Below are 26679 nucleotides of genomic sequence, written 5' to 3'. Positions count from 1 at the left end.
TCAGAAAATCAAGTATAACAGCAAATAAATTTTAACATTTGATATATTTTAAAAAACCATAAAAGTAAAAGACAAACTATAAACTAAAAATTAAATTGCAGCATATATGCCAAACATGGACATATATAATAATTTCTTACAAATCAATAGCGAATATTATACCAGTTTTTAAAAATAGTGAAAAGCATGGAAAAATAATTCACACACACAAAAAAATGTATATATAACCATCAACCTCATGAATAAAGAAATGCAAATTCAAACTACAGTGAGGCCTCATTTTTGCCTATCAAAACAGAAAATTTTATTTTAATTAACCTTTGATTCAGTAATTCTATTTCCAGGTCCTTGTCTTAAAGAATTAAGAGAGGTGCACAAATATGTGTGTTCAAGGATATTTATTGCAACAACATTTATGAAAACAACCTGAAATTCCAACAATGGAGATACGCTTAAATAATGTATAAAACATTCATCTCAATAGAGTATTTTACAGCTGTTTAAAATAATGTTTTTGTAGACTAATCAATGATTTCAGAAAATGTTTATAAAGTTCAAGATTTAAAAAGTATGATATAAAACTGTACATAAAGCAGGATTCCAAAATTTCAAATACAAATACATATAGGTACATATATACATATACCACAAATAGAAAAATGACTGAAAGAAAAAAATATGAAAATGTTAACGCTTGTTATTTCTATGTAGTGGGATTATGAGAGGTTTCATTTTTTCGTTTAAAGTTTCCTGTATTTTCCAATTTTCCCTAAATTATGTATTGCTTTCACATTTAGAAAAATAATAAATAAATGTTAATAATAATGTAACAGTGAGATCAAAGGAGTTTCAAAATATTCCAACATAAACACTGTGTTTTGATCATCCTTTTTGTTTTTTTTTTATAAGTGACTAAATCTTCCAGCTAAAAAGTTTTTATTTCCAGTAGAAGTAGTACTTGTGTTTTTTCCTTGACTCGATTTGGATACAGGATCCACTGCAACATATTTGATTTGGAAACCTCCAGCTGTCACTGAAGCATCACTTAGAAACTTCAAGGTCATGACATTTCCTGTTGGGGGGAAGGAGACAAAAGAACAAAGATGTTACTCTCCTTTGATTTGGCTGACAATTCAAAGACTCTTCATTCTCATAGGAGAATATAAGAATTCATAAACAAGATTCCCAGAATTCAGAGGTCGATTCTCAAGCTGAAGAGTCTGTGGCTGCACTGCTGCAGGGAGCAGGGTAAGAGACGTTTGTATTTTTTTCTTCGGTCCTCCAATCTGTCCTACAGGAAATTTTGTCTATTGCATTTATTTATTTATTTTTGAATGAGACGGAGTCTCTCTCACTCTGTCGCCCAGGCTAGAGTGCCTTGGCGCAATCTCGGCTCACCTCAACCTCCGCCTCCTAGCTCAAGCGATTCTCCTGCCTCAGCCTCCCGAGTAGCTGGGATTACAGGCACGTGCCACCACACCTGGCTGATTTTTTGTATTTTTACTAGAGACGGGGTTTCACCATGTTGGCCAGGCTGGTCTCGAACTCCCAACCTCAGGTGATCTGCCCACCTCAGCCTCCCAAAGTGCTGGGATTACAGGTGTGAGCCACCGAGTTGGCCTCTCTATTGTATTTAAAAGGTACTCTTGGGCCGGGCCTGGTAGGTCGCACCTATAATCCCAGTACTTTGGGAGGTCAAGGTGGGCAGATCACCTGAGGTCGAGAGTTCAAGACCAGCCTGACCAAAATGGGGAAACCTCGTCTCTACTAAAAATACAAAAAATCAGCCAGGCGTGGTGGCGTGTGCCTGTAATCCCAGCTACTCGGGAGGCTGAGGCAGGAGAATCACTTGAACCGGGAGGGAGAGGTTGCAGTGAGCCGAGATCATGCCATTGCACTCTAACCTAGGCAACAAGAGCAAAACTCCATCTCAAAAAAAAAAAAAAATAAAAGATACTCTTCATAGAAGGAACATCCACTGAATTACAGGAGAATGGCAGGCAGGTCAAACCAGTGATGGGTAGATGAGTTATTTACTAAATGATGTCACAGCAACAAGTTTCACATTTCTAAGAAACGAAGCTAGACTCCTACTTTGCACAGAGTACCTAAACACATTTTACCGTCATATAAAGACCAAAATGTGCTAAATAAGGAGGAAAAACTTTATTATGTAACATAAAATATAGGAATATTTATATCTTTTTCAGGAGGCAAAGGACTTCTTTTTGTTTGTTTTTGGAGACAGGATCTCACTACGTTGCCCAGACTGGTCTCAAGCTCCTGTGCTCAAGTGATCCTCCTACTCCAGTTTCCCAAAATGTTGGAGTCACAGGCATGAGCTGCAAATATATATAAACAAAAGCAGAGTATATACATTCCTAATGCGTGCTTTTATCTATTAACTCATTTAACCCCCAAAACAACACTGTGAGGTGAGGGGGATACTTTTTAAATATTCATTTTAAAGATAAGAAACTGAGGCACAGAGTGACTAAGTAGCTTGCCCAAAGCCACAGAACTAAATGGTAGAGTCAGGTTTGAGCACAGGCAGTCTGGTTTCCAAGTTCATGCTCTGATTCTCAGACTGCTGTTTTCCCATATTTGGAAGATTTGCCTAAATATATATAAAAAATTTTTGCATGAGACAGACTGAGAGAAAATAGGGTTAATATCTCTAATATACAAAGGGCTGCTAGAAATAAAAAAGAGAAAGACAAAAGTGCCAAAGAAGAATAGGCAAGAAATTTATTCTTTGAACACCTAAGAATAGGTATTCAAAGGGATGTTCAAAGGGAAAACAGACATTTAAAAATGTGTTCAAAAACACTACCAAAAATTCAACTTAGATTATTAATGATACTTTTTTGCTCTTCTATTGTGAGAGAATTCAGAGAATATTCAGCTGGTTAAAATGCAAATTGGTTAAGTATGAGTTGACAGGCCTTATTAAAAAAAAAAAAAGAAAATGTACATTGGGAGTCAGCCAGGCAAGTTGGTTTATGCCTGTAATCCCAGCACTTTGGGAGGCTGAGGCAGGAGGACAGCTTGAATTCAGGACTTCAGGACCAGCGTAGGCAACATAGCAAGACCCCATCTCTACTAAAAATACAAAAATTAGCCTTGTGCGGGAAAATCACTTGAGCGTAGGAGTTTGAGGCTGTAGTGAGCCATGATAGCGCCCTTGCATTCCAGCCTGGGTGACAGAATGAGACCCTGTCTCAAAAAAAAAAATAAAAAAAAAAAAAAAAAAAAAAAAGAAAGAAAAAGAAATGCAAATTGGCACTGTAGGAATCTTTTTTTTTTTTTTTTAAAGTAGCATTACTGAGTAAAGACAGGTTTTAAAATGTTCATTGAAATGTTGAATAACAAAAGAAAAAAATCAGAATAAAACACCTCAGAATGTTAAATATTAGTACATGACAAATTATGGTATATCCATACAGTGACCTATTAGGCAGTCAGGAAAAAGAATTTGAATGATCTAAATATTGTACTCTGACTTGGAAATATGTCCATAGTATCCATGTATATAATGTTTGTATACTAGAAAAACATCTGGAAGGATGGTCAGTACAGAGTTATCAAATGCCTTTCTGGGATGGAGAGGTGAGGAGAGTAGGCACATGCTTACTTTTATATATCTTGTTAATGTGGTAGGATTATGGACAATTTCAGGTTCTTTTTTTTTTTTTTTTTTGAGACAGGATGTCACTCTGTCTTCCAGGCTGGAGAGCAGTGGCATGATCACAGCTCACTACAGCCTTGACCTCCCTGGATTCAGGTGATCCTCCTACCTCAGCCTCCTGAGTAGCTGGGACTACAGGTACACATCAAGATGCCTGGCTAACTTTGTATTTTTAAAGTTTTTTTGAAAGGGAATCTTACTCTGTTGCCCAGGCTAGAGTGCAGTGGAGCCATCTCAGCTAACTACAATCTCTGCCTCTCAGGTTCAAGCGATTTTCCTGCCTCAGCCTCCTGAGTAACAGGGATTACAGGCACTTGCCACCACACCTGGCTAATTTTTTGTGTTTTTAGTAGAGATGGGGTTTTACCATATTGGCCAGGCTGTCTTGAACTCCTGACCTTAATTGATCCACCTGCCTCAGCCTCCCGAAGTGCTAGGATTACAGGTGTGAGCCACTGTGCCCGCCGACTTTTGTATTTTTTTGTGGAGACAGAGTTGCATCATGTTGCCCAGACTGGCCTTAAACTCCTGAGGCTCAAGCAATCCTCTCACCTTGGCCTCCCACAGTGCTAGGATTACAGGCATGAACTACCATGCTTGGCCAATGTCTTTATTTTCTATTTTTGTTTTGTAATCTATTCCCCAGGTTGAGTAAGCATATATTTAAAAAGAAATAGTATTGTGCTTGATAGGATTTTTTTTTTTTTGAGATGGGGTCTCACTGTGTTGCCCAGGCTGGAGTACAGTGGCACCATCTTGGCTCACTGCAACCTCTGCCTCCCGAGTTCAAGTGATTCTCCTGCCTCAGCCTCCCACGTAGCTGGAACTACAGGCTCCTGCTACCACGCCTGGCTAATTTTTAGCATTTTTAGTAGAGACGGGGTTTCACCGTGTTAGCCAGGATGGTCTCGATCTCCCGACCTGGTGATCCACCCACCTCAGCCTCCCAAAGTGCTGGGATTACAGGCGTGAGCCACTGTGCCAGGCCTATGCTTGACAGGATTTTATGTTAACTTTATCTTATATCTTCTTTTTCTTTTTCTTTTTTTTTTTTTGAGATGGAGTCTCGCTCTGCCACCCAGGCTGGAGTGCAGTGGTGTGATCTTGGCTCACTGCAACCTCCACCTCCTGGGTTCATGCCATTCTCGGCTCAGCTTCCCGAGTAGCTGGGACCACAGGCGCCTGCCACCAGGCCCAGCTAACTTTTTGTGTTTTTAGTAGAGATGGGGTTTCACCGTGTTAGCCAGGATGGTCTCGATCTCCTGACCTCGTGATCCACCTGCCTCGGCCTCCCAAGTGCTGGGATTACAGGCGTCAGCCGCCACCACGCCCGGCCTATACCTTCTTTTTCTATTACTTTGTATCAGTGTCCTCTTCCTGATTTTTTGCCAAATCTTTGGCTCTTTTGTTTAACTGTATTCTTTTCTGTTTCTTGATTTGTTTCTCTTTGAATGAGAAATTGTGTGGGTTTTTTTTTTCCCCAGTTTCTTGAAGTTATGCCAATAAAACCCCACCACTGATTTGATTACGTTTGGAGTAAGTTGTCTATTTTAGAGAAAAAAGGAAAATGTAAAATTTTAGACTTTTTTTTTTGAGACAGAGTTTTGCTCTTGCTGCCCAGGCTGGAGTGCAATGGCGCGATCTCGGCTCACTGCAACCTCTGCCTCCCAGGTTCAAGCAATTCTCCTGCCTCAGCCTCCCGAGTAGCTGGGATTACAGGCATGCGCCTCCACGCCTGGCTAATTTTGTATTTCTATTAGAGACGTGGTTTCTCCATGTTGATCAGGCTGGTCTTGAGCTCCTGACCTCAGGTGATCCGCCTGCCTCCGCCTCCCAAAGTGCTGGGATTACAGTCGTGAGCCACCGTGCCCAGCCTAGACTTCTTTTTAACTTCTTTGTTTAATAGGATTCTCATCCCCCAACTACCTCCTACAGCAATAAGATGTTTTCTTTCAACTGTCTGTTAATATAAAATATATTTTCAAAAAAGGAATGAGAGATAAGTAAATGGTTTAATTTAATAGGTTATCTTTCTTAAGGGAGTTTGTAACAGAATAATGAACTAGCAAGGTTTAAGCATTAATCATTCAATAACAGAGCAGGAAGTTCCATCTCTTACAGTTATGACGAATAAATTAGAATTGAGTCACTGAAAGGCTGGGGTGTGGGAGTAAGTTAACTAGTAGTATCTGAGTACTCAGAAATTGCAACTCAGTGTAGTTTTATTGTTTATAGTTGCAGAAGTATTGTGATAGTTTTATGACTTGGGAAAAAATAGAATACATAAAAATGCCAGCTGCTGGTGCTGGTGATGGAAATAAAATATTGAATACATGTAAGAAAGAACTTTTTAGGCAGAAAATAGCAGTATGGGATAAATTAAAGAGTGATATTGCATATTAAGATAAATTTATGCGACTACAGGGCATTTCTTGAGGTATATTTCTTGGAATAAAGTCACCGAAAATAATGGGGGGGCAATATTTGGAAAGCACTGCCTATTATATCTGATCTTTTCAGATTTACTATGCATGATTAGCATATTAAAAGATCCCTGCTGTCTTCCAGTAAAGAAATCTGTTTGATATTGTTTAACCCAATGTTTTCCAAATTTATTTGACCTTAGAGCCCTCTTCTCATGTAACATCTATTTAAATCTCACAGAACTTTGTTATTTGAAACATTCTCTGGAGAATACTGTACTAAGATAAAAATGTAATGAATATGATGTAAGATTGTTTTAGTGACAAAGATTTTTAATGACTTTATAAATTACTTCAACCCTTTGTCAATGAAAAATTTCAGCTATTTTATTAGCACATTTATGGAAATCATAAACTACAGCAATATTTGTGGATTTGCAGATTCAAGACTCTCTCAGACGCATTACATTTTCTGCAAAGAACAAGAGTCTATACATTTTTTAGTGCAGGCAGTTGGCATAAATCGTTAAGTAATTTTTTTTTTCTTTTTGTAAGATAGCAAGCTGCATCTGGTCTTGGTTCTTTCAACTTTAAAAAGTGAATAATAACTGCTATTTACTATTTTACAGTGTCCCTTCACTTTCAGGGACACTAAAAAAACAAATCATAGTTTTGGTCCTCAATTTAGAACCTTACCTGTACTGATGATGTCATCTGGAAGCTCATCTCCACAGTATCTGAAAATGAATTTTTAGAAAAGAGATGTCACACAAATGAATATTATACAGCTAGTAAAGGGGCTCTTACCAATAATTAAGCCTCTAAGTAATAGCTCATTGTTCCATAATTTTTGAAATTTCTATTGTTATTTTACCTGGATTTGTAAGGGAGAATAGGAGTTAAAGTTTGTTATTTGAAATAATCTTCTTACAATATTTATGAGATTTTATTTTATTTTATTTAGATGGAGTCTTGCTCTGTCGCTCAGGCTGGAGTGCAGTGGCGCAGTCTCGGCTCACTGCAACTTCTTCCTCCTGGGTTCAAGCGATTCTCCTGCCTCAGCCTCCTGAGTAACTGAGATTACAGGTATGCACCACCAAACCTGGCTAATTTTCGTGCTTTTAGTAAAGATGGGGTTTCACCATGTTGGCCAGGCTCATCTTCAACTCCTGACTTCAGGTGATCCTCCCACCTCAGCCTCTCAAAGTGTTGGGATTACAGGCATGAGCCACCGCACCCAGCCAATGAGATTTTAAAGGAAAGATATGTAGCATTTTTACTTTGTGTAACTAGAAAATTTTGCGCAGTAAGTAATTTGAATCTACTTGGAAATTTTTTTTTTTTTTTTTTTTTTTTTTGAGACGGAGTCTCGCTCTGTCGCCCAGGCTGGAGTGCAGTGGCCAGATCTCAGCTCACTGCAAGCTCCGCCTCCCGGGTTCCCGCCATTCTCCTGCCTCAGCCTCCCGAGTAGCTGGGACCACAGGCGCCGCCACCTCGCCTGGCTAATTTTTTGTGTTTTTAGTAGAGACGGGGTTTCGCCGTGTTAGCCAGGATGGTCTCGATCTCCTGACCTTGTGATCCGCCCGTCTCGGCCTCCCAAAGTGCTGGGATTACAGGCTTGAGCCACCGCGCCCGGCCAACTTGGAAAAATTAAAATTTTATTTCTTTTTTTTGAGACGGAGTCTCGGTCTGTAGCCCAGGCTGGAGTACAGTGGTACCATCTTGGCTCACTGCAACCTCTGCCTCCTGGGTTAAAGTGATTCTCCTGCCTCAGCCTCCCGAGTAGCTGAGATTACAGGCACCCACCACCATGCCCGGCTAATTTTTTGTATTTTTAGTAGAGATGGGGTTTCTCCATGTTGGCCAGCGTGGTCTCAAACTCCCGACCTCAGGTGATCCGCCCTCCTCGGCCTCCCAAAGTGCTAAGATTACAGGCATAAGCCACTGTGTCCGGCCTTAAAAATTTATTTCTAATTAATTTTATAAAGTTTTCTTCACAGTTATAGAAGAATGGGCATATGGTTGGTGATATTAATATTTTGAATTCTAGGATAGACTGATTTAAATTTGGAAAAATTATTTTGAACCTTATAGGTATAAAAGGATTTGATTTTTATCTGAATCATGACTTGAAAGGAACCCTCTTACACGTATAAAAAGGTAAGAGTTTTATAGGTTTCTAAATATGTAATTTATTCAAGAGGAAAAGTCTAAATTTACCTGAAAGGTAAATTATATAATATAAATTCAAAAAATAAATTAGTCTGTTCAAACCTCCTAAAAACAGTAGTTTATAATTTTATATAAGATAGGATCTTGCTGTATTGCCCAGGCTGAAATACAGTGTTTATTCATAGGCCCCTTCTCACTTCTCAACACGGGAGTTTTAATCTGCTTGTTTCTGACCTGGGCAGGTTCATCCCTTCTTAGGCAACCTGGTGGTCCCCTACTCCTGAGAGGTCATCATATTGATGCTGCTCTTAGTGTGGACACCCCATCAACATAGTTCACTCTAACCCAGAACTACTGGGCTCAAGTGCTCCTCCTGCCTCAGCTTTCAAAGTAGCTGGGACCACAGGTATGCCCACCTGGACTTTGTTCTTAATTCCCCCAACTCTACTTTGTGTCTTCATCAAACTATTTTTATAAACTATCTTTTCTCTACAGTAGTAGTCTGTCAGCTAAAGAAGGAAATGAGGCCGGGTGCGGTGGCTCACGCCTGTAATCCCAGCACTTTGGGAGGCCGAGGTGGGTGGATCACCTAAAGTCAGGAGTTTGAGACCAACCTGGCCAACATGGTGAAACCCCACCTCTACTAAAAATAGAAAAATTAGCCAGGCATGGTGGTAGGTGCCTGTAATCCCAGCTACTCGGGAGGCTGGGGCAGAATTACTGGAACTCGGGAGGCAGAGGTTGCAGTGAGCCAAGATTGTGCCACTGCTCTCCAGCCTGCTGACAGAGTGAGACTCCGTCTCAAAAAAAAAAAAAAAAAAAAAAAAAAAAAAAAGTAGAAAGAAGAAAACAAAACGAAAAATACTTTCCCTTCAAAAAGTATTCATTTTTTGCAAGAAATACCTTTGGTTTTCTTTGTATTTAAGCTACACGTTCAAAATTGACATAAAAAGCGATTGAGTCTGTCATTTTTAAATTGTCCCCACTACCATTTTTTTCCCGTTAAATTACTATCATGTATAATAGAGAATTGAAAACTGATAGTCTATTGATAATTGGTAGTCTAAAATATGGGTTATTAGGTGGGGACCTGAGTATATAAAATACCTAATTGTACACTCTTTAATTTTGCAATATATGATAAGATACGCAAAATTCAAAGTAGATTAAAGATTTGGAATGTGAAGAAAAAGGTTGTGTTCTAGCATGCTGAAAAGCCACAGGAAAATATTAAAGAGAGAAAGGGTTAAACTTTGCTTATTTACCTTACATCCATAATACTTAGCACAATGCTTTGTAGGAATAAGAAAGGCAACAATTACTGAATTTATAATCTTTTTTTTTTTTTTTTAAGACAGAGTCTCGCTCTGTCACCTAGGCTGGAGTGCAGTGGTGCAATCTTGGCTTACTGCAACCTCCACCTCCCGGGTTCAAGTGATTCTCCTGCCTCAGCCTCGTGAGTAGCTGGGATTACAGGCGCCCGCCACCATGCCCAGCTAATTTTTGTATTTTTAGTAAAAACAGGGTTTTGCCATGTTGGCCAGGCTGGTCTCGAACTCCTGACCTCAGGTGATCCGCCCACCTTGGCCTCCCAAAGTGATGTGGATTACAGGCGTGAGCCACCATGCCTGGCCCTATAATCATTTTTAAGGTTGTAAGAAATTAGAACTTAAAAACATGAACAATTTTTGCAACTCACATATCTTTCTTCCTTCTATTGTTAGTCAGATCTTGAGGTATTTATAAAATAGACTAACTAGTTCTTACAACTTAGCCATAATCAAAAGGCAGCTCTCACTACTTTAATAAGTATGTTGTAGCGGCCAGCTAAGAAAAATCTTTGTTGAAAAATGATATGGTGCTTTAGGAGAGTAGAACTATTCCAAAATCAATATTATAGGGGCGGTGGAGGAAAAATTAAAGAAGCATCGAACAAAATACTGGACATTCATTTAACTTCCTGTATGGGGACCTACACGTACCTTCCCACGAAGCCATGGACATCATCGTAACTGTCATATATTTCAACATAATCAGCCAAGCAACCTGGATCATCTTCAAGGTCAAAATCTAAAAAACTCAGGTGAATATGCTGACCATACTTGAGTCTAATGTGCCAGTAGCAGATTTGGTTATCTTCGTACTCATTTGGGAAGCCTGGAGATTTAAAAATTCCCTTTGAATCTGTAAAGACGCCGCCACACTCCTTTGCTGAAATGAGAAAAAAAACGTAAAAACCCCAAAGCATTAGGAAAAACATTATCCCTATTAAAAGTGACATTTCTTAGCAATCTATTACTTTTTATGAAATATTAAATGTCTTAGTATACAGCATCTATGGTATATTATGTATGCTTTTAGCTAAAGAATAAATGTATTTTTTCATCAATAGTTACTAAATTCTCTAAAATGAATATGGACTCTTTGTGAATTTATTTTTCTTTTTATATTTTGAGACAAGATCTCGCTCTGTCACCCAGGCTGGAGTGCAGTGACCCAATCATAGCTCATTGCAGCTTTGAACTCCTTGGCTCAAGCGATCCTCCCACTTCAGCCTCCTAAGCAGCTGGGATGACAGGCATGTGCCATTTCTACAAAAAAAAAATTTTTTTTTTTTTTTGTAGAAATGGGTCTTGCTATGTTGCCCATGCTGGTATTGAACTCCTGACCTCAAGTGATCGTCCTGCCTCTGCCTCTGAAAGTGCTGAGATTATAGACATGAGCCACTGTGCCCAGCCATGAATTTTTAAAAAGTAAATATAGTAAGAAAAAAATGGCTAGGTGCAGTGATGCTCACCCTTAGTCCCAGCTAATTGGGAGGCTGAGGCAGAAGAATCCCATGAGCCTAGGAGTTTGAGGCCAACCTGGGCAACATAGTGAGACTCTGTCTCTAAAAAAATAAAAATAAAAATAAATTTTAAAATTAAAACAATTGAAATGTAATTAATTTTTGCTTTATTTTATCTTTTAAGGCATAACATGACAAGTATTTTGTGCACACACCTGTTTTTTGTTGTTGTTTTTTGAAATGGAGTTTCGCTCTGTCACCCAGGCTGGAGTGCAGTGGCACAATCTCCTCTCACTGTAGCCTCTGTAATTGTTCAAGCAATTCTTATGCCTCAGCCTTCTGAGTAACTGGGATTACAGGCATGAGCCACCATGTCTGGCTAATTTTTGTATTTTTAGTGGAGATAGGGTCTTGCCATGTTGGCCAGGTTGGTCTCGAACTCCTGACCTCTAGTGATCGACCCACCTCAGCTTCCCAAAGTGCTGGGATTACAGGCGTGAGCCATGGTGCCCGGCTTATGTCTATGTATTTTGACAAATATATATACATTTATATTACAAATAGCCCTATCAAGATGGTAGGGACTTTGCCGTGTGGTGTCACCATATGTCTTCGGGGCCACAAGCACTTAGAATAATGGATCCCGTAAATTCTGTTTGGAAAATCATTATGCAATTTCATGATCGCAGGAGACTTTAAAGTCACTCTAATCCACTTAAAAGGAATAATTTATAATTATTCTGTATACTGCCTTTACTGATTTTAAACTAATACCCTAATCCTAATATTTTAGGATTTGATGGAGTTATTCAGGTTTGTTTTTTCCAAGTCATTCATCATTTAACAGATTTCAATGTTATAACTTGTCATAAGAAAAGCAAACACATGTAAAACAAAACAAAAACGCTACATCAGAATCAATGGTTTGCAATATGACCTAGAGGGAAAGCTAGGAAGAAGCCCTGGTTAATTTTAATTCCATATAAGGTAAGTGTCTAATGTCTAGAAAGAGGTGCTCCCCAGCCTTTCTATGATCCTGTTCTGCTCATCCAATCTTTGTTGTATATATTAATAAATTAGAAAAAATTCAAATCTTGAACTAATTCGGCTGCCTATTTGCTATATTTATTTAGATCTACATTTTACATTACATCTAGTTACTGCCTCATCTATTATTTGGAATATCAGCTCTAACTTGGTGACATTGATTAATCACTAATGATTGCTTGATTTTTCTGAAGCCATTATTATTTTTTCATTCCAGTGATGTTTCAGTGAGCTGTTCCCCTAGTGCTAGTTCAGGCAGTCAAGTCTCCTTCAAGTTAACCACATCCTAAATAGTCAGCATACCACCAAATCCAAAAGTGAGCTAAATGCACTGAGAATTGGGTAAAAACAAATCTCCCAGGATTCTGTACACATGTTCCCAGAGTGTATTCAGCCTCTCTCAGAAAAGAAAGCAACTTATAATAATTTATAATTTAGGATTATATTCTTATGAAAGGGCAATGCAATACTGAAAGGACCGTTTCATTGGCACTTCTTCAATGACTCTAGAGTTTAATCTACGGAAATTATCCAATAGAAGCTCAGAGATCCTAAACTTTATCAAGTGAAGGAAGAATCAGAGAATATATTTGAAAAGAATAGTTACTCTTGAGAGTAAAAGAAGAGTGGTCTGCATAAATATATTTAAGAAAATGTAAGAGAGGGAGGGAGGGAGGAAAGGAAGATACGTATTATTGACATAACTAAATATAGCACTAAATTAGTACTGTATAGTATAGGACTAAATAAGCTTAAAGCATGTCAAAGTGACTTGAAAGTTAAAGTTACATAAATGCACTGTTAACTATTCCTATTTTGTCTCAGTTAAGACTAGTTGTAGATGTAGGCAAAAATCTTTCTACCTGGACTACACGTAATTTTGAGATATAGGTTAGTTACAGACATGAGAAACTGTTCTCCAAATGTTAATATCATTAAATAATAGATTTTATAAGAATACACTAGAACCTCACTATGTAATTCTCCTACTGTGTTATGGAATTTCTTATAGGGTAAATCCAAATGGGACATGTCTGAGGATGTTTATGATCCTAAATGCCAGGAAGACTTTGTAACATACTGTAATATTTTGTAACATTGTCCTGGGGGAAATATATCCAAAAAGAACAGCCTACTTTTTCTCCAAGAACATGCCCTAAGAATAATTCTTTATAGTAATTATGAGTTAATTTTTCTCATTATTTCCTAGTTGTAAGCAACCATGGAAAAAATATGAATAAAAATATACTGTATAATGATAACTAGTATATACAGTATATGACTGTTAAACCATAGAATTAGAGTTGCTTAGTTTAGAAGTACTAGCATATATACACAAAAAGAAATTAGGGAAAGAATTTGTTTACTTTGTCTCCTTTTCCCCCTTGTATCGAAAGGACAATTTTTAATAGTTAACATTTGGTAGCATCACTTCATTGTTTTAGCTAATTCACTGCGACAAGTTTTTAATCTGCTTTTTATTTTCTTTTTCTTTATGGCTGGGATGTTACCTGGCACAGAGAAGATCTGAATTCTCAGTCCCATCTGCCTAATCATTATTGACTCCTGATTTGGGGTTACTTAATCTCTAAGTTTCAATTTCCTGATTTCTAAAATATAACAACAGCTCCTTGAAGAATTATTGTGAATATTAAGTTAGAGTGTAGATGAAGGAACATAACTCAAGGTCTGGTATAGTATAAGCACTTTATGAATTATAGTTATTAGTAGTAATTATTATTACCAAATTCAATGATTTCTGGAAAAAGTAGCCATTTCTTTTTTAACAACCTCTTAGCAGCATGGAACTGTTTTTGCAAAACATAAAATTATTATTTTTAATGTACCATGTGGGTTGTAGCAATAGGCATCCCATCTTTCACTCCTATTGAGACGGACTCCATAATCAATAATGCCAGTTTTTCCAAATCCACAGTTGGGCCCTGGCTTCACAATGGGGTATCCAACTCTGCCCTTAGCCATCCATCCAGCAGCACAGACGTGAAATCCTGCAAGAAGAAAAAGAGTTACGGACTAAACTGCTAAACTGTCTTGGCCAAGCAAAAGTCATCTTAGCAAAGATAGCCACTTCTAACAATAAGTTTCTTAACTGCTCAAATCCAGTTCATGTAAAAGGGAGAAAATTGTTTCCTTAATTAGACAAAGTGTGAAATATAACCTCTGATTTCTACTAGAAAACTACCTCTTACTTGAAAAAAATGCAAATAGACTACAAATTATTGTGGGTATGAAACTAATCCAAGTTCAGAGCTGGCTGCTTTTCACAAATGACTTATCGAATGCCATGAGATAATTTCTGAAATTATCAATTTTGAAAAACATATTTTCAAGTGGTAATTTAATTTCTATTTCAGGGTCAATTAAGATATTTTTAATATCTTATTTATTTATTTTTTGAGACGGAATGTCACTCTGTCACCCAGACTGGAGTGCAGTGGCACAATCTCGGCTCACTCCAACCTCCGCCTCCTGGGTTCAAGCAATTCTCCTTCCTCAGCCTCCTGAATAGCTGGGGTTACAGGCATGTGCCACCATGCCCAGCTAATTTTTTTATTTTTAGTAGAGATGGGGTTTCTCCATGTTGGCCAGGCTGGTCTCGAGCCCCTGACCTCAGGTGATCTGCCCACCTCGGCCTCCCAAAGTGCTAGAATTACAGGTGTGAACCACCACGCCTGGCCTATTTATTTATTTAAGACATGGTCTTGCTCTGTCATCCAGGGTAGAGTGCAGTGGCATGAACACAGCTCACTGCAGCCTCTACCTCCTGGGCTCAAGAAATCCTCCCACCTCAGCCTTTAGAGTGGCCATGACCACAGGTGTACATCACCACACCTGGCTAATTAAAAAATTTTTTTTTTTGGAGATGATGTTTCGCTATGTTGCCTAGGCTGGTCTTGAATTCAAGCAGTCCTCCTGCCTCAGCCTTCCGAAGTGCTGGGATTACAGGTGTGAACCACTGCACCCTACCAGATATTAGTAATGTTTTAAAAGATTTGAATAAAGATAAATTCTCTCATATATTTCAAACAAAGGCTCAGCCCTGTTTCCCTTGCTCAGCCTCAGAGGCTGTTTTAGTGTCTGTCAGTGCCACCCAAGATCAATTTTACTAGAGGTCCAGGATGGACAGTAAAGACTATGGGCTTTGTCTCTACCATTTTGGTTACTTTGCCCCATGCCACTCCGTGATTATAGACCAGCAGTCATCTTGGGAGGCTATGGGGCATTTGAGAAAACACTGTTTTTTGTTTTTCTTGAGTAATGTATCAACTTTGCTGGACGTTATCCAGTCAGCAAAGGAGTTCTGAATGGGAGTGGTCCATTGTCCCCAAAGGCCAAGAGAGATGGTAGCAATCCACTTTTGTATAAAGAAGCATATAACACTAGTTGATTACTGGAATTTTCACCAGGTCTTCTGATACCATCTTCCCAGTTTCTTTCTGCTTCTATCTCACGACCTGCCTGTTCTTTTCCTTATAGCTTTTGATCCTGAAGTACAAATACATTCTCCCACTTAATGTAAAACAACTGGGGAAAGAAGCCACTAAATTCAATATTTCTTCTCCCAAGTAAATTTGCTTGTAAGACTCAATATAGTACTATAGCATCATTTAACAACCTTCATACTCAGAAGTCAAAGAGATAGAACAATACTAAAAATGAAAACAACGGCATTGAAATTAATGAGAAATTTAAATGATATTGAAGTAATGAGGTTTTCATTTTCTTTTGACTTTTATTTTATTAGATCACACTGGGTTAAGACCCCACATAAGTTGCTGGAACACTAGAAACTTTCTGCCAACTCTAGGCAGGTGGATAGGAGAAGTCAGAGAGCGGAGATGTCCTAGGGGCTTAGTGATATATCAGAAGGGGGTTGGAGAAAGAAGTCTTACTAGGGTTTAGGAAAGATGGATTTTTTTTCCTCTAAGGATGAAAAAGAAGAAAAATCATTGTGAAATTAGTTACCAATTTTTCTGGCTGCCTCTAGCTGCTTGTAAGTTGCGAGATGGCCGCCTTCAAATTCACACACCGCCTTAGCTTCTGCATAGGTGAGCTTGTATTTGCCAGACCGTGATTCTCTGTGGTACACACCTGCTGCTCGTTCTGTAAAATCAGATGATGTCGTAAAAGCACTGTTATTCCTTCTTACGAAACAGGGGAAATTCTGTGGCCTCAGCTGGAAGATTACAACAGTTACCGTTCCTGCCAAAGAGCTTTCTGTGTTGGCTGCCTTGGGTAGCTAAGTTTTCACTGTTAGGAAGCTTTGGGGAAAAATATGAATGAGGGGGAATTTTAGGGGAATTTGCGGCCATAAACAGAAACTTGAGGCTAAATTATGTTTTTGATCTGATAGCCTGAAATACAGTTTTTATTTATTTTTTATTTTTATTTTGTGAGATGGAGTCTCACTCTGTTGCCCAGGCTGGTACGATTTGGGCTCCCTGCAATCTCTGCCTCTTGGGTTCAAGCAATTCTCCTGCCTCAGCCTCCTGAGTAGCTGGGATTACAGGCATGTACCACCACAACCGGCTAATTTTTGTATTTTTAGTAGAGACGAGGCTTCACCATGTTGGCCAGGCTAGTCTCGAACTCCTGACCTCAAGTGATCCACCTGCCTCAGCCTCCCAAAGTGTTAGGATTACAGGTGTGAGACACCGCACCCAGCCTAAAATAAAGTTTTTAATACAACATTGTATTGCGACACTATCCACAGGTGATAAAGTTTTGGTTTTCTTTTGGATTTAAGCTATATAAAAACTTGCCAAGGTAAGCAATGGGGGAAAAAAAAGGTGAAGGCAAAAGAAACCAGTGAAGATGGATCCATTATGTAGGCTCACAGTGATGGAGAAAAATAAGCTAAAATATCCAATTGAGAGGAATGACTAATTGACTAATGCAATATAATTAAGAATTTAGGCCGGGCGTGGTGGCTCGTGCCTGTAATCCCAGCACTTTGGAAGGCCGAGGCAGGCGGATCATGAGGTCAGGAGATGGAGACCATCCTGGCTAACATGGTGAAACCCTGTCTCTACTAAAAATACAAAAAATTAGCCGGGCGAGGTGGCGGGCGCCTGTAGTCCCAGCTACTCAGGAGGCTGAGGCAGGAGAATGGCGTGAACCCGGCAGGCAGAGCTTGCAGTGAGCAGAGATTGTACCACTGCACTCCAGCCTGGGCAACAGAGCGAGACTCTGTCTCAAAAAAAAAAATAATAATAATTTAGTAAAACAAATAAAAACTGAGGAAAGATCTGAAGGGATCCAAAGCAAATACTGAATTAGGGAAAAGAAAAACAGATTCAAACACAGCAGAGAAAAAACTGGACACACCTAACTACCAGTTAAAGCCTCAATTTTTTAATCTGATTTGTCTTTTTTAGTTCACATATTTTTCCCAACATATTTTAGGCAGTGTTAAGTCATACATGAGTTGTCTTCCAATAGATCACTGTTTAAATGGATTGTTTTGAGTTTGGAGTGCCTTCTACCATAGAAACAATGTGAAAAGATTCCCAGGACAATAGTCATAACATTAGCTCTGTAGTTAGCTCTAATAGTTCTATGTAGTCTGACATTATGGTTAAGTCTCTGTATCCTGACCTGTGCAATCAGCCACCCTTAGGACCATTTTCATTGAAGACATACATATTTCTTGGCACCAAGAAATGAATCCAGGGGAATTAGAAATATAATTCTTTGTTTTCCACCCCAAACTGAAGTTGAGATTGCCATAGTTCAATAACAGAGGGTGCTTGTTTTTCTGAACTCTAAGGATCTTGCTCTTATACATTACATAGTAACTCTGTTACACACAGAGGACCTTAGTCAATCTGATGCTGGAGGTCAGAGAATACCGGGACCATCAGTCAGGTTGTTTCTCCATTGAAAGGTACCTGCTGCCCGGTGTCCTTCATGTGGCAAAGCCTCATTAAACTTTTGCTAGTTTTCAATTTAGTTACTTTGAGCATTATACCACGGGGTATTTTGCTAGGTGCTGTGGGTCAGGTTCTGTCCTCAAGGAACTTGGACACTAGTGAGTATTCTGAATTTCTTTATCTTGAAATACAGGAACACCAAAGCTTTTGGTAGATGCAGGAGGCGTGTTTAACTTACTTATGTATTATAATAGAGATTGTTGTTAATCATTAAAAATGTTAAAAATTATATTTCGTAAGTATACAGATTAAAAGACCTGTATTTGAAAACAAATTTTGTAGAAATTAATGTATACAAAGTTTTCTCAAACTGATTTTCTTTATATTTTATTTCAAAATTAAAATGTGATGCTTACAGAAAAAATTAATGGAGATTTGGCCAGGCGTGGTGGCTCATGCCTGTAGTTCCAGCACTTTGGGAGGCTGAGGCGGGTGGATCACTTGAGGTCAGAAGTTCCAGACCAGCCTGGCCAACATGGTGAAACCCCGTCTCTATTAAAAATACAAAAAATTAGCCGGCTGCGGTGGTGCACGCCTGTAGTCCCAGCTACTCAGAAGGCTGAGGCAGGAGAATTGCTTGAACCAGGGAAGCAGAGTTGCAGCAAGCAGAGATCATGCCACAACACCCCAGCCTGGGCGACAGAGCAAGACTCTGTTTCAAAAAACAAAACAAAATAAAACAAAAGAATTAACAGTTTTAAAAAATAATAATTTTAAGTTTTCCTCCCAGTAAATTTTCATTTTTTAAAAATCTTTTATTTCAGATTCAAGGGGTACATGTGAAGGTTTGTTACATAGGTAAACTCATGTCACAGTGGTTTGTTGCACAGATTATTTCATCACTCAGGAATTAAACCCAGTACCTCTGTTCCTCTCCCTTCTCTCACCCTAAGTAATTTTTCTTAAACTTTTGGTACCTACTGAAACTTGTCTAGTAATAACCTAATAACAGAAATAGCAAAAAATTTTTATGTTATAATTTTTGATTTAATTTATTAAATATTAATATTCCACATTGTTCCTCTAACAGCACCAAACTTCCCGGTATGTTGCCATATGAACAAATAGAGAACTCTTGGAGTATGTACTGGACAATTTTAAATACGGTGTTTTATTAAAAATATTTCTCAATGCAGAATTTTGAGCTATTGAGATGGACCTTTGTACAATGGATCCCAATTTTACCTTTCAGAAGAAATAATATTTTATTAATTTATCTAGTCAATACTCATTTATTAAAACTGAAAATTTGTTTAATAACTGTTTTCTCTTTTTAGTGAGTGGTGGCAGTAGAAATGGACTTTGGTTCCACTGCTGTTTCTACCACGGAGTTGTATAACCAGATGAGCCTCAGTTTCCTCATTTGTCAAATAGGAATAATGATAGCTTCTGGGCCATAGGAGGAGCTCAAGATATGTTACTTTTCCTTTGTTTTTTTTTTTTTTTGCTTTGAGATAAAGTCTCACTCTGTCACCCAGGCTGGAGTGCAGTGGTGAGGTCACGGCTCACTGCAACATCTGCCTCTTGGGCTCATGTGATCGTCCCACTTCAGCCTCCTGAGTAGCTGGGACTACAGGCATGCACCACCACACCCAGTTAATTGTATTTTTTTTTATAGAGACAGAGTTTCTCTGTGTTGCCCAGGCTGGTCTTTTTAATTCCTGGGCTCAAGCAATCTGCCCACCTCAGCCTCCCACAGTGCTATGATTACAAGTGTGAACCACCGCATCCCGCCTTCCTTTCCCTTCTTTTTCAGATTCAACAATAAAAATAATTGCTTATCTGTGCATTTATTATTCTCATGATCCATGTAAAATGATTGTAATTTCTTGTCCTTAACTGTTGTTTGTTTTTGTTTTGTTTAACGTACTATTTTTAAAATTAGATAATACCAGAGTTAAAATAAGCCTTAGGGATCCTTTACTTCAACCTTATCATTTTACCAGATTGGAACCATAACCTAGAGAATTTAAAGTAAACTTGTCCAACTTGCGGCCTGCCAGGACGGCTTTGAATGTGGCCTAACACAAATTTGTAAACTTTCTTAAAACATTATGAGTTGCCCAAGACAATTCTTCTTCTTCCAATGTGGCCCAGGGAAGGCAAAAGATGGGACACCCTAGATTTAAAGTGTCCTGTTCTCGATAGTTGTTAACAGATGTATCCCTTCTAATCCAACTATCTTTCCTTCCTAAATGGTTTCTAATATTATATTGATCCAACCAACTATAAACTATAAACCAAACATCTGTGCTAGGATGGCTGGTCAATAATTTGCCCCAGATTGAAGCAATTTGCAATTGTCCTGACCCTCAGATTTGTAGCATACATTAATAGACATTTGAATTTGCTTCTCTCTACCTCTGGAGCAGAACATCTATTGTCTAGGTTTATATTTTTGTAACATACAATGACACTTTAAAAGACAACTCTAAATTACTTGATTATTAGAGGGTTTGATAACATTTCAAAGTTTATCTGCCTGGATTTAATTACTAGCTTCACGACATTTAAAAAAAAATCCTGGCGAATATGAGCATATTTCCTACATTTGACTGTATACAACAAAAATAAAGAGATGGGCTCATTCCTCTACTAAATGTCAGATCCTGTCTTGGCCAAATGGATCATAATGAAATTAGTTCACTGGCTGAAGCTGAAAAAAATAGGTGGCAAGGCTGTGCATTACAAATTAGGCTTTTTAATGAAATCCTCATGGTTGTAGTTATTACCAGAGAGAAACATGCTGAAAGGGAAAATATTCTACAACTGTGCTGTTTAGCACGCATAAAATCAAAATCTAGGTTAATTTCACCTTCTCTTTATTTCTTTTTTCTAGGCAAGAATCTATGCATTTTCCCCCAAGAAATTCCATTTATTTTTACTGTTAAACACAATAATGAACATAGAGCAATATCAATTTGTATCATGAGAATTAAAGCATTGTTTAGCATTCTGTAACATAAGGGGTGTTTTGGATTTTCTGCATTTTCCTTTTTTGATCTATTGTTTATCTTCACTGTTTGGCCTATGTCATTCCTTACATTTAACAAAACAAAATAACAAAAGAAACTTTCCTTGTCTAACAAAAGGGTCAGAAAAGTATTTATATGGATAGTACAAACAGAAAGAATCAAAGTGGTAAGAATGCATTCAGAAGGAGAAACATTTTTCACTTTTTTCTGTATTGCCAGCTGGCTTGGTCAAAATAGTCAAAATGTTTGAAAAAACTAAGATATAGACTATAGCTCAGAGTACATGAAGCAATTATTATAAAATTTTTGTATACTCCAATTTACCTGTTATGATTCTGAAATCTGATTGCAAATGCATTGACAAAAACAAAAGACTATATTGGTGTTTCTAGTTGGTTAAAGAAATACTCCTCTGTGCTACTACATCTGCTTTGAAAAGTTTAAAAGTGTATTTTCATACTGAATATAAATATTAACTGCTATTTTCTACTGAACAGTTTACTTTATAAAATGCTATTTTTACTTTTCAGAGGACAAGAACACTTAAGGAAAAAAAAGCATATGTATTCCAAAGGCTATCTTTCCTAAGCATTTTCTTTGAGAACATCAGCCTTGTACAGAATAGAAAAAGTTACTGCTTTAATTTCCTTCTCCATGATTTAAAGAATTGACATTCTCAACAAGAAGCTCATGAGTGAAGTTTCTTACCAAGCCATATGGAGTTATGAAAAATTCCATCCTTGAATCCCCATCCTTGAGCCTCTTCCCATAGCAAGAGAAATAAGTAAATTAAGATGATCATATCGTCAGTTGTAGCGAAGTAACAGCCTGTTAGGGGCTGCTCACAATAAATTCTCAGAGCAGCGGCTGAAATGTGACTGAAACATCTGGTTTCCACATCTTTTAAATAGTTTTTTTCAACCGTGAGGTCAGCAAGTACTCTCCAATGGCATTTTCCGCTGTGGAGTTACACAATTATCTCAGTGTCTCAAGCAAATCCTCTGACTCATTTGCATTGGCAACCTAAACTAAGGAGATAGAATGATCATCTATGTTTTAAAATTAACTTACTAAGAACGGAGTTCATTTATTGTTAGTCACAAACAGTTTTCTGTTAGAAAGTTTGCGTAACTTGATGCAGATTTAGCACTGATTAAAAGAAAGTCAAACTTCAGTAGGAATTTCAAGATAAATCCTAAATATCTTATTTGCAGTGTCAATTATGGGATATGGGGTTAAATACTAATCTTTTATTGGTAATGTTGGACTGGCTTTTCCTAAACATTGTCAAGCCCATATAAAAAATTTAAAACAAAAAGTGTACACAGTTTGGAGAATCCTAATTTTTCTCCAATGATATATGACTTCCTTATTCTCTGTCTGCTTTCTTCCAGGGTGGGGTCTGTTGCAGTCTTTGGTTTGTTATGGTCATCAGTTAAATAAATGCATCAGCTCCCAGAAAAATAGTTCAATTTCAGAGCATCAGGACGTTCCAGCAGCTTTGGGATGTCCTGTTATAACAGGCCTGTTTTCGCAGGCCACAAATTCTTGAAGGGTTGGGAGAAAGGTGGGTAGACTAATAAAGTTAATAACAATTTGTCCCTAGCTTCCCGAGACCACTCTAACTTTGAAGAAGATGATCAAAATAATAGATAATAATTATTACAGTAAGTCATCATGTTTTCAAATATACCAAACTTTCCTCTTCCTTTATGTAGAATCCTTGGGTAACATATCTGATAATACTCCCACTACCACTGATGCTAATGGCATTTCCTGTTATTCATTGATAGCCATTTATTGGCAACTTTTGATTTTTTTACAAAATTCGTTATTTTTTGGAACTTAGATTCTCTACTTTCGGTCCCAAATTGTTTCCCATTCACTCCTATTATAGCATTCACTTCTCCTATGCTTTCTTAGTCCCTCCAATGACGTTGGAGTTCTTTGAAAAAGCCAACTTGCTAGACGTGCTCTGGTCTGGAGTTAGCTTTGAATCCCTTAGACGTCTTTGCTTTGAACATCTCAGGTATGTTCTGGTCTCATCTCTTCTCAAAAGAGCAGTTATGGGGATGTAGGCTGAGAGTACAGAATTTTTTGGATGCCCACTGAGGTAGGCATAAAGTTACTAGCATTCAAAAATCTTTATTTTGGACCAATGGCACGTGAAAGATGAGGGAATTGTATCCAAGTTCACAGATAGGATTAGTGAATTTAAGTTTGTTGCAAAAGGGAAAGGTATAGTCTAGACCAGGTGGATGTGACTATGGAGAAGACAGACATGGTTAGTGAGAGCAAGATTCATAGGTAGTTGGAAGGAATAAACCATGACATTTCTTTGGAAAGTATAATTATATGAGTATTTTAAGTTTGTGGTTTAGGAAGTAAATATAACTTTAGTTGTGCAATGCTACAGCAAAACCTTCCCATAGTCTTTCCAATTCTTTGCTTGTCACATCCTCCAGCTGTGCCCTTTCTGCATCTCTCTCAAGCGCCTGATTTCCCCCTAGTTCTCATTTATCAAAAATTACTCTCAGGAAAGGGTTTGCAATTAATCTTTACTTAGGCCAGATAACTAAGAACAGATACCCTTCTGTGTTCATTTGCATTTTAATGAAGCTCCAAGTAGGCGAAGTGTGAATGTTCGACTTCTTTTAACACAAAAATTTAATGAGTTGCTTTGATGAATTAACCCAATCTGGGGTGGAGGATTTCTTTCTCCCCTCTGCCAACTCTCATGCATATTATTATATTATTTATATTCAATATTTCCCCTTACCTCTGCATAGTGTCTGAAAATCTCATCCTCCATATCATCAAGGAAATAGAAAATAATGCCTAATGATATGGGTCCTGATTTTGAGGGGCATTCAATAAAGGAAAGAGGAAATAGGGTTTTCATATGGAAAAGATGCAGAGAGTAATCCTGAGGACAAGAGAGTAGAAAAGAGAGAGTGGCAAATGAAATGTTGCCTGTAAACTTATCTTAGAAGTTGTCTAAGAAGCACCTCTGCCCAGCCTCCAGCACACACCACCCAGCATGAGCCTCATGAGGAGCTGAGAGAAGATACACCGATAAAGTATCTTCTGGATAAGGTGGCTCACACCTGTAATTCCAACACTTTGGGAAGTCTAGGCAGGCGGATCACGAGGTCAGGAGTTCGAGACCAGCCAGACCAACATGGTGAAACCCCGTCTCTACTAAAAATACAAAAATTAGCCATGCGTGGTGGCTCACTCCTATAATCCCAGCTACTCAGGAGGCTGAGGCAGGAGAATCACTTGAACCCAGGAGGCGGAAGTTGCAGTGAGCCGAGATCATGCCACTGCACTCCAGCCTGGGTGCCAGAGCCAGACTCCATCTTAAAAAAAAAAAAAAGAAAAAGTTCCTTCCTTTGGAAGACTTTACTAGTCAAGTGTTCTGCCTTCGCAGAGGAATGCCCTTCCCTCCCATGATCTCTGGGTCAAGATGTGCAGTGGCTCCTTTTGCACATGTCACCACTAGCTGAAAACCCAGCAAGACTGCCTTTTGTAGAGGAGCTCCTCTTTTGGTTGCTTTTCTACAATGCTCCAATGCCCGTAAGCCTAAGCAGCTATTAGATACCTAAAGGCATGGTGGGAGAACTCCGTATCTGAATTGGGATAGGGCTGCACTGAACAAGCTTAAGATCTCTTAAGCTGCCACAGTGGTTAATGATGTCGCTATTACACAAAGTTAACTGAAAAAATGAGACGTTAGCCAGTGTGGTGGTGTGTGCCTGCAGTCCCAGCTATTCAGGAGGCCGAGGCAGGAGGATCACTTGAGCCTAAGAGTTTGAGGCTGCAGTGAACTATGATCACATCACGACATTATAGCCTGGGCAACAGAGCGATACGCTGTCTCGAAAGAAAAGAAAGAGAGCGAGAGATACACTAAAGTAGAATTTTAAACATTTATCAGTGGTTGAGAGGAAATATTTTATATTCTTTTGACATGCTGAGTTTCACCTGACAGGGAAAAGGGATGGAGAAGTGTCAGGTGAATACAGACAGGAGAAAAAGAAAGAGAATGAAAACAGGTTCTAAGAGAACATGTCTGATTATACTTAAGACTGGATTTGAATGGCAAGATGTACAAAAATGCAATTCTTTGACACACTGTATGAAAATTAAAATATAAATTATATCCTTTATTGAGCATATGTTGCAATCTTGGAAAGAAGGAAAAAAACCAAGAGATTAGGAAAGGGTGGAGCTCAGTGAATTACAAAACATGTCAATACAGGACATTTTTAACACTGCCAATAAGTACATAAAATTGCAATATGGGAATGCCCCACCCACCCCAGGATCTCCACAAGGACTAGGATAGGAATAAAGGCAATACATGAAGAAAAACCCATTCCCCTTGAGTATGATTTAAAACGATTGGAGAGAAATTCTTATGTGCGACATAGAACAAGCTTAAAGAAATGAAATATGTGGCAGTGTACTCGTTCATTCAATAATCAGTGCAAACTTTTACAGGGTCAGTGAGCAGGATAGAGCCTAACTAGAACAATGGGAAATCTTTGGAAAAGTGAAATGTTTATTTATTTATTTATGTAGAGACAGAGTTTTGCTCTTGTTGCCCAGCCTGGAGTGCAATGGCACAATCTCGGCTCACTACAACCTCCACCTCCTGGGTTCAAGCAGTTCTCCTGACTCAGCCTCCTGAGTTGCTGGGATTACAGGCATGCACCACCACGCCCAGCTAATTTTGTATTTTTAGTAGAGACGGGGTTTCTCCATGTTGGCCAGGCAGGTCTCAAACTCCTGACCTCAGGTGATCTGCCCACCTCAGCCTCCCACAGTGCTGGGATTATAGGTGTGAGCCATCATGCCTGGCCTATTTAATTATTTTATATTAAAAAGCTTTGAGACAGTGAATATGAGCCTGTGTACAACACTGAATGGAGTAATGCACTTTCAAGTTTATGGGTAAACAGATGTCAGAAAGGTATCCAATGCTGATGTTGGACTTCCAATTGTTATGCGGTGTGACAGTTGTTAGTAATCTTTTTTTTTTTTTTTTTTTTTTTTTTTTTTTTTGAGACGGAGTCTGGCTCTGTCGCCCGGGCTGGAGTGCAGTGGCCGGATCTCAGCTCACTGCAAGCTCCGCCCCCCGGGTTTACGCCATTCTCCTGCCTCAGCCTCCCGAGTAGCTGGGACTACAGGCGCCCGCCACCTCGCCCGGCTAGTTTTTTGTATTTTTTAGTAGAGACGGGGTTTCACCGTGTTCGCCAGGATGGTCTCGATCTCCTGACCTAGTGATCCGCCCGTCTCGGCCTCCCAAAGTGCTGGGATTACAGGCTTGAGCCACCGCGCCCGGCCAGTTGTTAGTAATCTTAACCAAATATTTCCAGCTCTCCAACTTCTAGCAAACATGATAGCATTGTACTTGTGTCTATCTGTGGTTTGGTGGAACCATGTGATTATTTTTAGCTAATGAGATGTGAGCAAAAATTATATATATCATCTTAGAGATGAGAATTGGATTGTTAATGCTTTGGAACTCTTTCCTTCCGGCATGGAGGGAAACATTTGTGATGGCAGCTGCTCTTTCACCCTAATTCAATTAGGAATTGATCCCTGGATTTTATATAACATGAAT

At 38.6% G+C, this 26679-nt stretch overlaps 1 protein-coding gene and 1 long non-coding RNA gene across 3 annotated transcripts in view; one reads left to right on the top strand and one right to left on the bottom strand.

Annotated features, from left to right (window-relative positions):
• Window positions 1-386: 386 nt before the first annotated feature.
• On the bottom strand, window positions 387-21932 carry TNFAIP6 (TNF alpha induced protein 6). Its single transcript, NM_001265940.1, is given in 6 exon segments — window positions 387-1072; window positions 6808-6848; window positions 10266-10494; window positions 13966-14127; window positions 16106-16243; window positions 21756-21932. Coding segments are annotated over 6 exon segments (834 nt in total). The 5' UTR covers window positions 21850-21932; the 3' UTR covers window positions 387-902.
• Window positions 1082-26679, top strand: part of LOC144333378 (uncharacterized) — a 71164-nt gene continuing 45566 nt past the window's right edge. Inside the window, exons 1-2 of one of the 2 annotated variants that reach the window (XR_013401986.1) lie at window positions 1082-1248; window positions 3708-3826. This is a non-coding gene — a long non-coding RNA (uncharacterized LOC144333378). The remainder of the gene's footprint in view (window positions 1249-3707; window positions 3827-26679) is intronic. The other variant, XR_013401985.1, reaches the window with a different exon arrangement.

This window comes from Macaca mulatta, chromosome 12 (genome assembly GCF_049350105.2).
Source record: "Macaca mulatta isolate MMU2019108-1 chromosome 12, T2T-MMU8v2.0, whole genome shotgun sequence".
NCBI lineage: Eukaryota > Metazoa > Chordata > Mammalia > Primates > Cercopithecidae > Macaca > Macaca mulatta.
This window is presented reverse-complemented; position numbering and strand designations above follow the sequence as displayed.